This window comes from Penicillium atrosanguineum (assembly GCF_028827265.1).
Source record: "Penicillium atrosanguineum strain IBT 20685 chromosome Unknown utg000003l_segment0_segment0, whole genome shotgun sequence".
Lineage (NCBI taxonomy): Eukaryota > Fungi > Ascomycota > Eurotiomycetes > Eurotiales > Aspergillaceae > Penicillium > Penicillium atrosanguineum.
In genome coordinates, this window is record NW_026623135.1 from 1,932,286 (window position 1) to 1,946,072 (window position 13,787).

Genomic DNA, 13,787 nt, shown 5'->3' on the forward strand with positions numbered 1-13,787 from the left:
TATGTACACATGTGCAAGCGGGAGGGGTAACCTCTTAGACCGAGTCGATGCTCTTTCGCCTCTTCTCCAGCATTGCTTCTTTCATGAACGGGCTTCTTGCCCGGATCTTCTGTCCAAAGACAATTAACAATATGGGCGCCAGAGAGAGAGCCAATGCAATGAAAGCCAGCAGTGTGCTGGCCCAGTTGAAACCGAGAGTGGAGTACATGCTCATCGCAGCCAGAGGAAGGAATCCCGAGAGTGTGTTCTCTCCGGTGACGATGATCCCAACTGCGCTGCCGGCGTATTTGCTGTATGCATCAACAACGTAATCCGAAATCCCTGTTACAACGATAACACTGCCCGCTCCTACCATGCCGAGGCCGATAGCAGGTGCTATCCAGGGCAGATCGGGGTAAGATGTCCAAGCGTAGGTGAACATTCCTCCCGAGATCCCAAACACGCCACCAACGATAGCGAGGTACAGTCTTGCCTCCGGGATCGGGGTGTCAGGGACTTCCTTGTTTCGGGATGCAGAATTGAAATAGAGACTTCCCGAGAATAGTGTCCCTACCCAGCCCACACATTCCCCGATGACGATGGCGCCCTGCACGTATCCGGCTTGTGCGGGAGTCCAGCCATAAATTCCCGCAAAAACCTGCTCGACTGATTGCGTGAACAGGTACAGCGTGCCAACGGTGAAGGCAGACCATAAGGCTGAAAAGAACACTACCGACTCGGTGAAAAACATCAGCAGAGGCCGCGATGAGCTGCGAATCACTATCGTCAACAGTGGTGTTCCTTCGCTGTCAATCTCATGCTGGGTGTACGCCATCCGTCCTTCCTTCCGCAATTTCTTTGCACGTTGTCCGAGGATGGCAATCCCGCGGCACTCCTTGAATAAGAAGGCATAAACCGGGAACAGAGCCCCTAACCAGATCAACTGCAGATAGCTGATCCATCTCCATCCCAGAAACTGGAAGATAGGTGCTCCGATGACGGGACCGACACTGGCACCGGCCAGATAAAACACAATGTACAGGCTGACGGGCACATTGCGATTCCGCTCCGTGTCCCAGAGATTTCCAATGACCGTGGCAGCAGTGTTGGCCAGAATGGCGACACAACTCCCAGCGAAAAATCGAGTAACTACCAGCGTGGCAAAGTTCTGTGCCAGGGCCTGAGGAATTACAAAACAGATAAAGATCAACCATGTGCCCAGGAATACATATCGCACACCAAAGTCCTCCATAAGCGGAAGGATGAGAAATGATGAGAGGGCACCGCCCACAGCCCACGATGTGACAGGCCAATATGAATTGGGGAAAGAGGCATCAGAAATGCCAAACTCATCGTTAATGACGGCGTGTGCAACGGTGATGATTGTACCGTTCACCATCGTGATGAAGGTGGCGAAAACGGCAAGCATCGTGAGCGTCCACTTCTGTCGCAGAGGCCAGTTGTATGGGTTTCCACGGTCTCGCGGACTATCCCAGTCGACAACTTCGACATTTCTGCTTGCTTCGTGGTGGTCTGTCCGTTGTTAGCATCGGCTCACTCTAAACACACTGCATGTCAATTTCCATACTGATTGTCTGATCCGGCTCGCCAGAGACATCGCCTCGCAAGAATACCATTTCTTCTCAAGGCTTCAACGAAGCAACTCAATGCTAACCCTGCCCCTCAGGGTCTGTGATATCTTTCAGTTCCGTTGTTTGTCCAGCGGCAAATTCAAAAGATGAGGTCACCCGTCCTCTCCGTCAATGATCTCACAGCCGATATAGATCCACCAGCCTAATTCCAGAGCAACAACACTTCGAGCAGCACATCCAGATAGAACAGAGAGTATCAAACGAAAGAAAAATTTTCACTTGCACCATTTCAACGTATTTCAACCCCATCGGATCTTTTCTGGGTTCAGGAACCCACCTTGCCAGTTCTCTCACGATAATGACCAATTTGGGACTAGCGCGGATGGGCCCCGGAAAAGGCCCTTCATCATAATGTCGTTGTGTGGTTCGTCGGTTCAGCGCGACTAGTCGATCCTGGGTAAATTTCTTAGAAGAATCGATTTGCTAAATGGTCTTTTTGTATGCACCCCGCTACTCCGCATTTCGATGCCAAGGCGTTGAGGCACAGATCTTGGTATGTGCTTGGCCTTTGCTGCCGTCTGACTGGTGTGTTATGGTGGTCTTGGGTGTAGCCTTTAGTAATGGATTCTCCGGTTCTGGTCTTCTTTGAGAGGATCTTGGGTGTCAAGAATGAGTTCTAGACCGTCTTTGCTGGATGTTGCGCTTGTTGCTGTCAATGCGAGCCCGGGCCTCGTGCTGAAATTTGCCGAGAACGTGGCGAATACTGCTTCCAGAGGAACATAAATTGAATGAACCCAGGCCTCTTGGCCTTGCATGTACCTGATTCTATAGGAAGGTCAAGGCATAGTGCACGAGTACGCTGGAGCCCACCAGGAGGACCTGGCACCTAGGTCTAAGCTCTTGACCGAGATCCGCCTACATAAATATATTCCGATGCAGTGCGTAACACTGTCCTCGTTGCCAGTGGAAAATTCGCCCGACCTCCCTACCGATTTGAAAATCCATTTTCAAGTTTATTGACGTCTGAAAGGGCTCAAAAAGACCATTTGATCGATGAGCGACCTGAACCCTGCAGAGATCGGAGGCGATCTACATTCTGAGCCACCTCTATTGCACCAGGAGAGAGCCAACAAAGCTATGATCGATTGATCTCGATGAATCGAGGAATTACTAGATTTCTACTTGAAAGAAAACTAACATGAAATCAGATTTTTGTCTCACCTAACTCCACTCGTCCGCACAGCGCGGAAATCGCGGTTCTGCAGTGGCCCGCCATGGACTTATATCAAGGAAGCTCTTTAAGACTTCATTAAATATATGTTGAACAAACTACAAAATATACTAATATTTCTCATATATATTTGGAGCTTTTGCCATATTTTCTCATGGCAATTTTCTCATGGCAAGAAGCCGATTACAGGCATTACATCATGGACTTAGATCGTTAAAGTGTCGCAAATGAGATAGCGACAGCAAAAAGGCATCGAGATCACTCCTTCACAAATGAACTGTTATTTAGAAAGGAATCTGTTGTCTATTATTAGCGAAAATAAAGATAAGAAACGCAAAGTTGCCTCATAGGTCACACAATCCAGTGGTTATATCATAGCTTTGCCACATACGTTCCCATGTTCCAGGCTCCCCGCACTTGATCATGAGTTAAAGTACCACACTCTCCCTCAGCTTTTTCTATCTTTCAAGAATCCAGCACTATAAAATTCACTGAACACAATAGCTTTGAGCTACTTCACTAACTCTTACTTGTATCTCAATCCTCTCACAATAAATCGCCCAAGATGGTCGGCTCGAACATCGACAACAATCCTCTTGATCCCAGCATCTTGCAAAAGCGCAACTCACTCGATGGAAACAACGACAAGGGAACACAAACTCGCAAGATGAGCGACTTGGAAATCATCATGGATCGAAATGTGGCTCCGTCAGTCAATGCGCATCTACCATACTCTCATTTCATAGGTCTTTTCTGACTCGCACCATCATTCAGCGCCCCCGAAGCCATGTGCGCTGAGCTAGCCCATGAACATGCTTTAGAAGACCTCCAGAGCTCTACAGAACACAGTAACGCGCAAAACCCAGTGCGAGGTAGGTTTTCGCTACCCTTATCTTTGACTTGCCTCGTGGCCGATCCTTATAGCCTGTCTTGAGAGCAACGACTAACACGAGACTTTAAAGGCCCCGTTTACTCAGAGAACTATCTCGACCATGCCACCCAGTATGAGCCCCGCCGACCGGAAGATTAAATTGAAATTCGAAAGCAAATCCATCTATGGATGTACATGTACAACCGTCGCGGCTGCTTGATGATGTGCAAATGCAAACTTGCGAATTCAGCTATGAAATGTCCATAATTTGATCGTGAGAACAAATGGAGGTGATGAATTGTATTTTCTACAGAACGAAATTGAATAAAATATGTGTAAATCGGACTGTTCTTTGCCCCGCGGAGAGAAGTTGACTCGTGATGTCAGAGTGATGCTCCACCCGTCCCGTGATACTTTTATTCTCGGGGATCTAAATAGCTTAATTACGCTTAATTTTCTAGCAAGTCTACTCTATGTGACGGTAAAAATAGCATATCGGGAATTGATCGGATCCCAGAGCACAGGACGAGTTAGTTTACTGCAAGAAGGAAGATGATAGTGATTTGCATTTGAGTCTTTAACATTTTCGTCTAGTAAAGCATGAAAGCCAGAACAAAAAGGAAAGGAAGAAGTATCCACTGGTGTGGTTTTGACAGGCTGGTACCCTTAGAGTCATTCGCAATGTTTAAGGAATTATTCCCGAACCCAACTGTGCGAAGCCATGTCGGGGTTGACGAGTTGACGTCCAGGACATCCGAGTGATATGCATCCAAAATCCCACTGAATCGCATCTGAATCCGTCCCATTATGCTACCCGGATCCGCAGCAGGAGAAATTCCATTTTTCACGATCGAATTCGCAAAGTATGACCCGTCAAGCGTCAAGTTGGCATGTTTGCCATCAAAGTTAGCACGGAATTCGGGATAACTGAAAGCATCCCACCCCTCTGTGTTCCACCAGGGTCCTTCCCACAGACGGACTCTCCAGTCCCCAGTATCCACAGAGGAATTACAGGCGGGCATCGATACGTTGTATATTGGCCATGAAGCGGTCTCGTACTGATCGAAGTCTGATCCTGAAAGGGAAAATGACTTATTTGAGTTCTTGGTAGCCGTCATATCGAAGGTGTCATGCTCAACAGTCCGGTTATTCCAGGCCGGCCTAAGGGGTCAGCATCGTCCAAATGTTTATCAGGCCTTAGTCAATCTCACGTTGAGGAATGTAAAGGCCACTTAAGTGGTGTTGATATCAAAAGCTCCTGACCATACACCATATTCACAGAAGAGATATTGTAGTTCGATGGCACGATGGCTAGCCACAGGTTGACTGGATTGGATCCTGAGTTGTAAGTTCCACGTTCAGTAATGAACAGAATTGAATCCCATCTCGTAATAGTAGTGAGATTCCTATTACTTGGGCAGACGGAATCATTCGCGGTCCTGCCCACCATCGGAGTGAGTTCGATCTCGAGTGTCGCATTATAATAACTGTCATGCGTCAGGTCCGTACACAAGGATGACTTGGCTGTTACATACGATCCAACCCATTTGTAGAGACCACTGAGATCTGTCACATTGTTCGGGCGAAAGTTCGACGCAGGATCGTACTCGGGGTCTTCTTTTGCAAAGCCCGAACTGGACAGGATCAATATCCAGATTGGGACCCAGAAATACACTAAGGGAGGGATCATCTTCGTGTGTGTCTAAGAGTTCAGAGAGGATAGAAAGAACAAAAGATAATTTGGACTCTCATTTTTGAGGCTCTGCCAAGTCTGGAATTAGGGGGTCTTCGAAATCACCTGGTGCTCAGCCCTATCAGCATCGGCGACTGATTGCCCAATGAGCTATATGGATAGGGCCATTGACCTGCGAGGAGATTATGGCGGTTAGCTTTGGTGGAGCAAAGTCGCATCGCTTAAGGTAGTCGATCTTGGCCTACCTGAGACATTGACAACTCCACCAATCATGACGTGCCGAGGCGGACTACATACAGTAGTAAGATGAGGGCCCCGGTACTTGGCCTTGGCGCAAATCCTGGCTGCGTCTTCGAAGGTGCCGGAGACCTCAATTTTGGAAAGACACATCTGACTGTTTGACAGGTTATTGGTCGAAGTAATTAATCGAACATGACTTGGAGTGGCTAATTAACCTTTGTATTTGCGCAACAAGCGGCTATAATTGGAACAAGTTGGTAATAGGGCATAACAAACTTTCTGATTGTCTGCCTTGAGTGGCGTTGGTAAAGTGTGAGCGAATCCCTGCGAAAGCAAGTGGTAAAAGTGGGCCGAATACATAAAACTTAGATTTTGATAAAGAGGATTGGTTGCTTTACATAGCGTCGAAACCTGCCGTTTTTGACGCTCGAATTACCGTCGATTAAGGTTGTGGTGTATTTCATAATGCTCCATTATGATTCAGATATTTAAAAGGGGATGGCTCGATGGCTGTCTGGCAATACAGACTGGGCGCCAGCAACACACACATACACACTCCCAAGGTCTCAGGGAGATGTAGGGGACATACTCTGTAGGTGGGTATCGCTTTATCCTTGAAGCTAAATCATGAGGCAAATAAACCGAAAAGTGCAGTCATATTCCGAATAGTTGTTCTCTCGTGTGTTCCTCCTTGTAGGAGAGAAGAATGCAGACAGACCAAGGCATGTAAGACACCTTAGAAACACTATGTACCATGTCACCGCTTCACCACTACAAGATGTATTAGAAAAAACAACTTTGAATAAAGTTTGTGAAAAGGGTCCCAAAATCGTCGTCGCTACTCAGTATCTCTCTAAATGTACAATACCAGCGCCTTTCTATACATTCACAAACACACCAACTATGAAGCCTCAGCAGCGGAATCAAAGACCTTGTTGCCCCGGTACCAGGTCTGGCAAACCTTTGCCTCAAGTAACTTCTCCGGTGACCAATCCATATCAACCACCAAAAAGTCCGCACTCAACCCCTCCTTCAAGCTTCCCGTCCAAGATTCAGCAAATCGCGCATAAGCGGAGCCATTAGAAGCAGCAGTAGCAGCCTGCGCCAAACTCATCGCAAATTGGGCATTAAGAGTATTGGTCATTTCCGGCTCAAGCGCCGAGCGCCTAGTAGTCGCATTGTAAAGATTAGGGAAAGGGAGGTGGCGCGCAGTAGGAGCGTCCGTTCCAATGGCAAGAGGAGCGCCTCCGTCTAAGAACTCCTTGTAAGCGAACGCACGCTTGCAGCGGTGCTCGCCGACTAGAGTAGGCCATGCCTTGAAGAGCATTGGGTCAGAGTGGACTGGTTGGATGGAGGCGGTGATTCCTAGTTGTCCTAGTCGCTTCGCGTCTTCGGAGGTGGTCATTTCGAGGTGCTCAATTCTGTGCCGGCGGCCGGGTGTGCCGACTTGTGATAGAACGTCAATTGCTTGGTGCACTGCTAAATCGCCGATGGCATGAATGGCGCATTGGAGACCAGCTTTATCGGCGTATTCGACCACTTCTCTCAGTTTGTCCTCGGGCCAGATTGGGTCGACTAGCGAGGATTTTCCGCAGTATGGTTGCATTAGAGCTGCGGTGCAGCCGTCGACGACGCCGTCGCAAATAAGTTTGATTCCGACAACTGTGAAAGTCGGGTCTGTGTATTGCTTCTTCAGCTCGATGGCTCGGTCGACGTACCGGAGGTTGGCTTGTTGGTCCTCCGAGTATGGGACGAGCCAGTGGACTCCGACGTGGAATGGAATTCCTTTGTCGCGGCGATACATGTTCAGCACCTCCCATGTGCTGTCGTCCATGGCCATGTCGATCAGTCCGGTATATCCGGCGGCCTTGTAACCGTTGACGGCGATGTCAAAGGCGCTCAATTTGTCTTCTGTCGAGTAGAGACTGTCCAAGAAAGGCCATGCATTGTTGATGACAGCGGATTCATCCAGGAGGCCCGATGGCTTCCCGGCTTCATCGCGGTGGATAGTTCCACCTGCGAGATCAGCCCAAGTCGCAGCACCCATCTCATCGAGAGCGGCTTGGTTGCACCACATTGAGTGTAGGTCAAAGGAGTCAATGTAGATGGGTCGCGGATCAAGATCGTCGATCATGCTGGCCAAAGCAATTCCGCTGGTAGACGATTGAATCCATCCTCTGCAGAGAAGTCGGGGTGCAGAGGAATGTTCCGCGGCATATGCCTTGATCACTTCTCGGATCTGCTCGAGTGATGTGCATTCAATGAGGTTCGCTTTGCGGAGGGACTGGCCGTGTTGCAAAATGTGCACGTGGCCATCGACGAATCCAGGAACCACAATACGGTTGTTCAAATCAATGACTGTGGCACCTTCCGGGATCTCAGTCTCAGGACCGACATAGGCAATGTGGTCATTCTTGATGATCATACAATCGGCGAAGTTATCGCCGGGAATGGCCGATGACGCCGGGACGAAGACCCGGCCGTTACGGAAAACGGATGTCATAATCAAATTAGGGAATGTTTTTGATCGTACGAGGAGTGAAGAACGATTCGGTGATTTGTGAGGATATTTAAAGAGGGATGAGAACGTGGGGTATTCGGGAGGACTTTCCTATTGTGACCAGTTGAGGCCTGGGGTCGAAATGGCACGTGAGGATAAAGTAGACCTGAATTATCACCACAATCATGAGCTAGGAGACCTGCGGAATGATCTTGGCTATCTGCCGACGAAGATTGAGCAGCATTATCGTAGATGCAGACCGGGCCATTCCGTGCTGATTGACCAAGGTCCATTAGCCGATGTGGCAGTGGCTTGGCGGCGCAATTTGACGCAATTGGTCGATTTTCAGCGAAGAGTGGGTCTTGATGCTGCCATGAGAGATAAAGAAGGCCATCTTTATGCAATGATGTCCTTGTATGGAATAATATTGGTTACCTGCTATGATGGTCAAACTAGTTTCTCCAATTTGGAGGATATTCATTTCACCCGTTCTTGGCTGAGATATGGCAATACGAGTGCACCTCAAACCTGGAGGGCATCGAGAACGCCCATGGCTAAACATCGAAGAAGCGGCATCTATTTCCATTGTGTGAAATTACCTATGATGAAGATGATATTAAAGAGAGGCTATTTCGATCTAAATTGTAGTATGCAGTAGACTAAATTGCTAAATTGTCTTCTGGAATATACCAGCACTTCTAGCTCCATTGCCGATGACAGGACCACGGATCATCGGCTCGATAGGCTTAGGTAAATCACATTACCCCAGTTCCGGCTTATCACAAGGCCAGTTCCCCGCGTTAAAAGCCGGCACAAAGACGATAAGCTTGTCTCCATTTAGCCCCTTTATTGGCCGTTGCTTCAAACTTCCCTTTTTAGAAAAGCGTCGTTCCACATTGCCGCTTGATCTTCGATCGTGAATGGCCACAGAGCGTCAACTTCGACGGCCGATGATGATAAGGCACGTACTGAATATCGTTGTGTGGCCATGGGTAAACGAATATCACAGGGGTCATAAATGGCCCCGGGTCCATACTTAACTTACGACCCAGCTTCTTCATTCTTCTCTTCCGTGTGACTGTCCTCGACAAGCGGGGTTGGATAATGCAATCAATGTCTTCACATAATGATGCGATAGATCCTTCCTGGCCACCAGGAACGGTTCGGCTTGAGGGTAAGTGAGGGATCGTTCGAACACTACTTGTGCGGCGGACTGACAGGGCTTTAACAGAGCTCAACCCCTCAGGTGACTCCGCAGAGGTGATTCTTGAGCCCAAGCCGACGAATGATCCAAACGACCCATTAGTGAGTGATGGAAGCAATTTGATCGGCGTCTATGTTCCATATTGCTAACATTTCCAAACGTCAGAACTGGCCACAATGGAGGAAGCACCTGAATTTTGGATTCGTTTCTTATTACGTTGTGATGGTTCTGGCATTGTGAGTATACAGGTGCTCTTCGAAACTGAAAAGACCTTACTAATAATCTCAGCATCGACGTCGCAACAGTCACCTGGGGCCCAGTGAATGCAGAATTGGGCTTCAGCTTCGCCATACTAAATGACAGTTATGCCGCCGGCTGCGGATCACTATGCATCGGCGCTGTGATTCTCGTACCCTTTGCCCTCAAATTCGGAAGACGACCAGTGTATGTTCTCAGCACTGCCGCTCAGCTTGGAATCAGCGTCTGGTCTGCGAGGATGCAAAATATCGCAGATCTGATGCTGGTCAATATTCTGAGCTGTATTGTTGGAGCCTTGGCAGAAGTTTTGGCTCAGATGACTGTGGCAGATGTCTACTTTGTTCATGAGCGTGGTATGATGAATACTATCTATTTCTGGTTCATGACATTCGGAACTACTCTATCACCGCTGGCTGGCGGTTACATTACTCTGTCTCAAGGTTGGAGGTGGGTGTGGTGGTGGATGGCCATTCTTTTTGGAGTCGGCCTGGTCGTTCTGTTTTTCTTTTACGAAGAAACTATGTTCTACGCCGAAGCCATTGATGGTGTTGCTGTCCAAGACAAGTTGGCTCCAGCTTCCAACTGCGACAAGCATGACTCCGAAGCACTACCCCCGAAAGTCATTGATAACATCCACGATGGACATCAACCTGAAGCAGTCCAGATTGACTACTCCATTCCCAAGAAAAGCAAGTTGAAGAAACTGGCACTATGGTCGAACTCACCCCTACCACTCGGGCAACTAGTCAAACACAGCTACCATCCATTCCAAATTATGTTCAGCATTCCCGCCGTCTTCTATATGGCGCTCGAGTACGGTATCATGACTGCGTGCACAACAGTCCCCGTGACCACACTATCTTCTGTCATGACACTACCGCCCTATAACTTCGGATCTGCTCAAATTGGGCTCATGGGCCTTCCTCCATTCATTGGAACTAGCCTTGCTACCCTCATCTGTGGACCCTTGAGTGACAAAATTGGCCTCTACCTTGCGAAAAGAAACGGAGGCATCTTTGAACCGGAGATGCGCCTTTGGCTATGCCTAGCATTCACTCCATTTGTCCCAGCAGGCCTTTTCATGTTTGGAATCGGTCTGAACAATGGATCGCACTGGCTTCTTCCGGCATTTGGGCTTGGAATCAGCGCATTTGGAGTCGTTCCAGCTAGCAGTGCTGCACTGACTTATCTTACCGACTCGTACACTGATGTAAGCTTCTTCCGTCTTGAAATTTCTTTTGAGAGTGTGCCACTAATCTGGGGTTTATCAGATCATCGCGGACTCGATTGTCGGCGTCACTTTTATTCGTAATCTCATTTCTACCATGTTTGTTTTTGCCCTTTCGCCATGGTGCGACCGTGTTGGCTTGACGTGGTTTTATGTGACATTCGGCTTGATTGTGGGAGTGATCATGCTTGGAAATATTGTTTTCATTTATTATGGGAAGGCTTTCCGAGTGAAGTGTGCAGGCAGGTATCGGCACTTCAGTGCTCAGAAAGCCTTTTGATGTTGGCTTCAAACGGTCTAATATTAGTTGAAAGGGAATATTTAGTCCTAATTAGGCATTTTATTTTTTTATAAAGAAAATCCTCATGTTCATTGTTCAATGCTCCAAAATTAGGGATTTGGAGACAAATTTGGAGACACCCGCTTCTTGTATCAATAGTGTCGATATCGCTCTCGGAGCCCGCGGACACCCGCCGACCCTTATTGGGTCTAGAAGCATCGCAGCGGGGCAATCTAAGCGCTATAGCAGTAAATCAAACAGCCTGTGCTTGACTGACATTGGCTAGGCTTCCGAGATAAAGAATAGGCAAGCGATAGAGGCATTTCTCTTTGAGGAAGGTCCAGTACGTGCGGGGAAGGCAGAGTAACACTGGCTCTATTGACCATTCCGATTTCCGATAAAATATAAGTTGAACATCCTGGTACTTATCGATTCAAGCCTTTACCTGACTATCACTTAATTATCGATAATAAAAAACCTGCAACGCCTCAAGTGCTTACTTTTGCTCTCGAACTTTCACAATGAAGACAACCGTGATCGCTGTCATCCAACTTCACCCCAAAGTGCGTGCTCCATATCCCAGCTTAGTCTTCTTTATTTTCGAAAGTTGACACATTAACATCAAGAAAAACGAGATTGAATCCAATCACCAACGGGCATTATCCTTCATCAGAGAAGCAGCAGCCTCAGGCGCACAGTTGGCCGTTCTTCCAGAGTATCATCTCGCAGACTTCTCTCCCAGCTACGACCCCTCAATCAGGCAAAAATGCGCAAATTGGAAGAGATATCTCGACGCATACTGCGCAATAGCCAAAGAGCTCAATATTTGCGTCGTCCCAGGATCCCTGGGCGAATTACACGACGACGATAGCATTGTCAACGCTGCTTACTTCATCGACAACACGGGCGCGGTCTGTGGAAAATACGAGAAAAAGAATCTCTGGCACTCAGAACGTGGCTATGTCAAGGGATCGAAAAACGAAACTCGCCATATCGCTTTCGATACGCCGCTAGGCAAAGTCGGACTCCTGATCTGCTGGGACTTGGCATTCCCTGAAGCTTTCAGAGAGCTCATTGCACAAGGAGCAAAGATGATTATTATTCCTGCATTCTGGAAGTATAGCGATGCGGGTGAAGTGGGAATGAAGCGCAATCCTAAGTCTGAAGGCGATTTTGTTGATGCGGCTGTTGTAAGTCGGGCTTTTGAGAATACTGCAGCAGTAGTGTTTTGCAATGTTGCGGGGCCGATAGATGGTGGATACGCTGGTCTTTCTCAGGTGGCAATGCCATTTTTAGGACGCATTGAGAGGTTCAAAGATGCTGAGGAGGGTATGAAGATTGTGGAAGTCGATATGAATATACTGGAGGAGGCTGAGGATGTTTACAAGATTCGTGAGGATATGGCGACGTCAGATTGGCATTATGGATATCGCAAATAGAGGCACTTGATGAACAGTGATGTACGCAAATAATTCTTCGGCTTGGTATATTTATTGGGCAATAGTTGAGAATTCGACTGCTTCCGAAGCTTGTTTCCATGCCCCATGAATATGCATGTCACGACACGAGGCATATGTTATCTGGAGAGAGGAAAACGAGGAACATCAGTAAAATTTCCTCCCTGCATAGTCCACCCTCAACATGCATACGTCTTTTCATAGAAGCTTTTCCAAGCACTTGAGCGACAAGCACAGCATGCAGGACATATCGCTATTATACAACCCAAACACTAAGCCACCGAAAAAAATCACTCGCTTCTTCGACGTCGCATCGGCAAAAATACTATTTCTGGCGCTCGTGTTATTCATGACTGCCGCAGCACTCGTATCGATGCAGGCAGTGCGGTCGACGGTGTCAGACGAGGCGGGGCCACGTAAGCCCATCTGGGGTCAGTTTGTGAAGGATGGGGAGAGTTATCCTCGAAATCAAGCTTGCCAAGAGACATAGAGAGGGTCCACGTCATGTCTTTATGGTAGAGAGTTGCGATATACAGTGCGGGGAGGGGTTTGCATTACGAAAATTGACCGCCATAGCAGTGTTACATGATTTACCCCAAGCTTGCCCCAGTCTGAAGCTAAAGGCAGCGGTATTACCATCCGATCGACAGCGGGGCGTCACAGACAAAGAACTTGGAGAACAAAGCGAGGACATTTCAGCCCAGTGCAGGTTTGATGGTGGGGTCTGGCGAATCGTGAATGAGAAGACGTGGGAACTTGGGCCAGTCCTTAGCATCTCACGGTGACCAGGCAGAATCTTATTTGGGGAACTCTCGGACCGGTACTCCAGACGTGATGTCATGAACAACAAACACCATAAGTCTGAACTCCAATGGGATATCTTCCAGGGTGGGTAATTCAAGGTTGGGGGCAAAATTATGGTAACTGAAAGTTTACGTGCGCGGACATTATTGCCGAATCCCGACGGTACCATTTCGTGTTCGCTGCCAACGTGCCTGAAATAAGATAGAAACCTCTTAGCTTTAGAGAAAAGGCATCCTGAGCCATGAGTCGGAACCTATGGATATTTTAGGCACGTTTTAGCAAGCTAACTCGTTCGGATCAAGCCGGTGGATGTGGCGACGGAGCTCATCGTGAAAATGGGGCGCAGGGACCAAAGGGGCGCTTTCCCTCTCTTTTTGCGACCCTCAAACTCTCTTTAACTCTCGGCCTTGGGGGCGGACGAACAGTGATTGGCCTTGGAGTGGAGCTAGG

At 48.1% G+C, this 13,787-nt stretch overlaps 6 protein-coding genes across 6 annotated transcripts; 3 read left to right on the forward strand and 3 right to left on the reverse strand.

Moving 5' to 3' along the window:
- Nucleotides 1-34: 34 nt before the first annotated feature.
- Nucleotides 35-1,616, reverse strand: N7443_004144 (uncharacterized protein; the record flags this gene model as incomplete). The annotated part of the gene is made up of 2 exons (XM_056884200.1): nucleotides 35-1,512; nucleotides 1,568-1,616. 2 exons carry the CDS (start codon nucleotides 1,614-1,616, stop codon nucleotides 35-37), a joined length of 1,527 nt encoding a protein of 508 aa, XP_056742478.1.
- A 1,751-nt stretch (nucleotides 1,617-3,367) lies between these two features.
- N7443_004145 (uncharacterized protein) lies at nucleotides 3,368-3,832 on the forward strand (the record flags this gene model as incomplete). Its single annotated transcript, XM_056884201.1, has 3 exons — nucleotides 3,368-3,510; nucleotides 3,577-3,674; nucleotides 3,765-3,832. The coding sequence occupies 3 exons, from the start codon at nucleotides 3,368-3,370 to the stop codon at nucleotides 3,830-3,832; spliced, it is 309 nt and encodes a 102-aa protein (XP_056742479.1).
- Nucleotides 3,833-4,263: 431 nt separating this feature from the next.
- N7443_004146 (major facilitator superfamily domain-containing protein) lies at nucleotides 4,264-4,791 on the reverse strand (the record flags this gene model as incomplete). The annotated part of the gene is made up of 1 exon (XM_056884202.1): nucleotides 4,264-4,791. The coding sequence occupies one exon, from the start codon at nucleotides 4,789-4,791 to the stop codon at nucleotides 4,264-4,266; it is 528 nt and encodes a 175-aa protein (XP_056742480.1).
- Nucleotides 4,792-6,507: 1,716 nt separating this feature from the next.
- On the reverse strand, nucleotides 6,508-8,109 carry N7443_004147 (amidohydrolase; the record flags this gene model as incomplete). The annotated part of the gene is made up of 1 exon (XM_056884203.1): nucleotides 6,508-8,109. The coding sequence occupies one exon, from the start codon at nucleotides 8,107-8,109 to the stop codon at nucleotides 6,508-6,510; it is 1,602 nt and encodes a 533-aa protein (XP_056742481.1).
- Nucleotides 8,110-9,219: 1,110 nt separating this feature from the next.
- On the forward strand, nucleotides 9,220-11,076 carry N7443_004148 (uncharacterized protein; the record flags this gene model as incomplete). Its single annotated transcript, XM_056884204.1, has 5 exons — nucleotides 9,220-9,280; nucleotides 9,338-9,411; nucleotides 9,476-9,546; nucleotides 9,599-10,778; nucleotides 10,840-11,076. The coding sequence occupies 5 exons, from the start codon at nucleotides 9,220-9,222 to the stop codon at nucleotides 11,074-11,076; spliced, it is 1,623 nt and encodes a 540-aa protein (XP_056742482.1).
- Nucleotides 11,077-11,597: 521 nt separating this feature from the next.
- Nucleotides 11,598-12,515, forward strand: N7443_004149 (carbon-nitrogen hydrolase family protein; the record flags this gene model as incomplete). The annotated part of the gene is made up of 2 exons (XM_056884205.1): nucleotides 11,598-11,639; nucleotides 11,703-12,515. The coding sequence occupies 2 exons, from the start codon at nucleotides 11,598-11,600 to the stop codon at nucleotides 12,513-12,515; spliced, it is 855 nt and encodes a 284-aa protein (XP_056742483.1).
- Nucleotides 12,516-13,787: the final 1,272 nt, after the last annotated feature.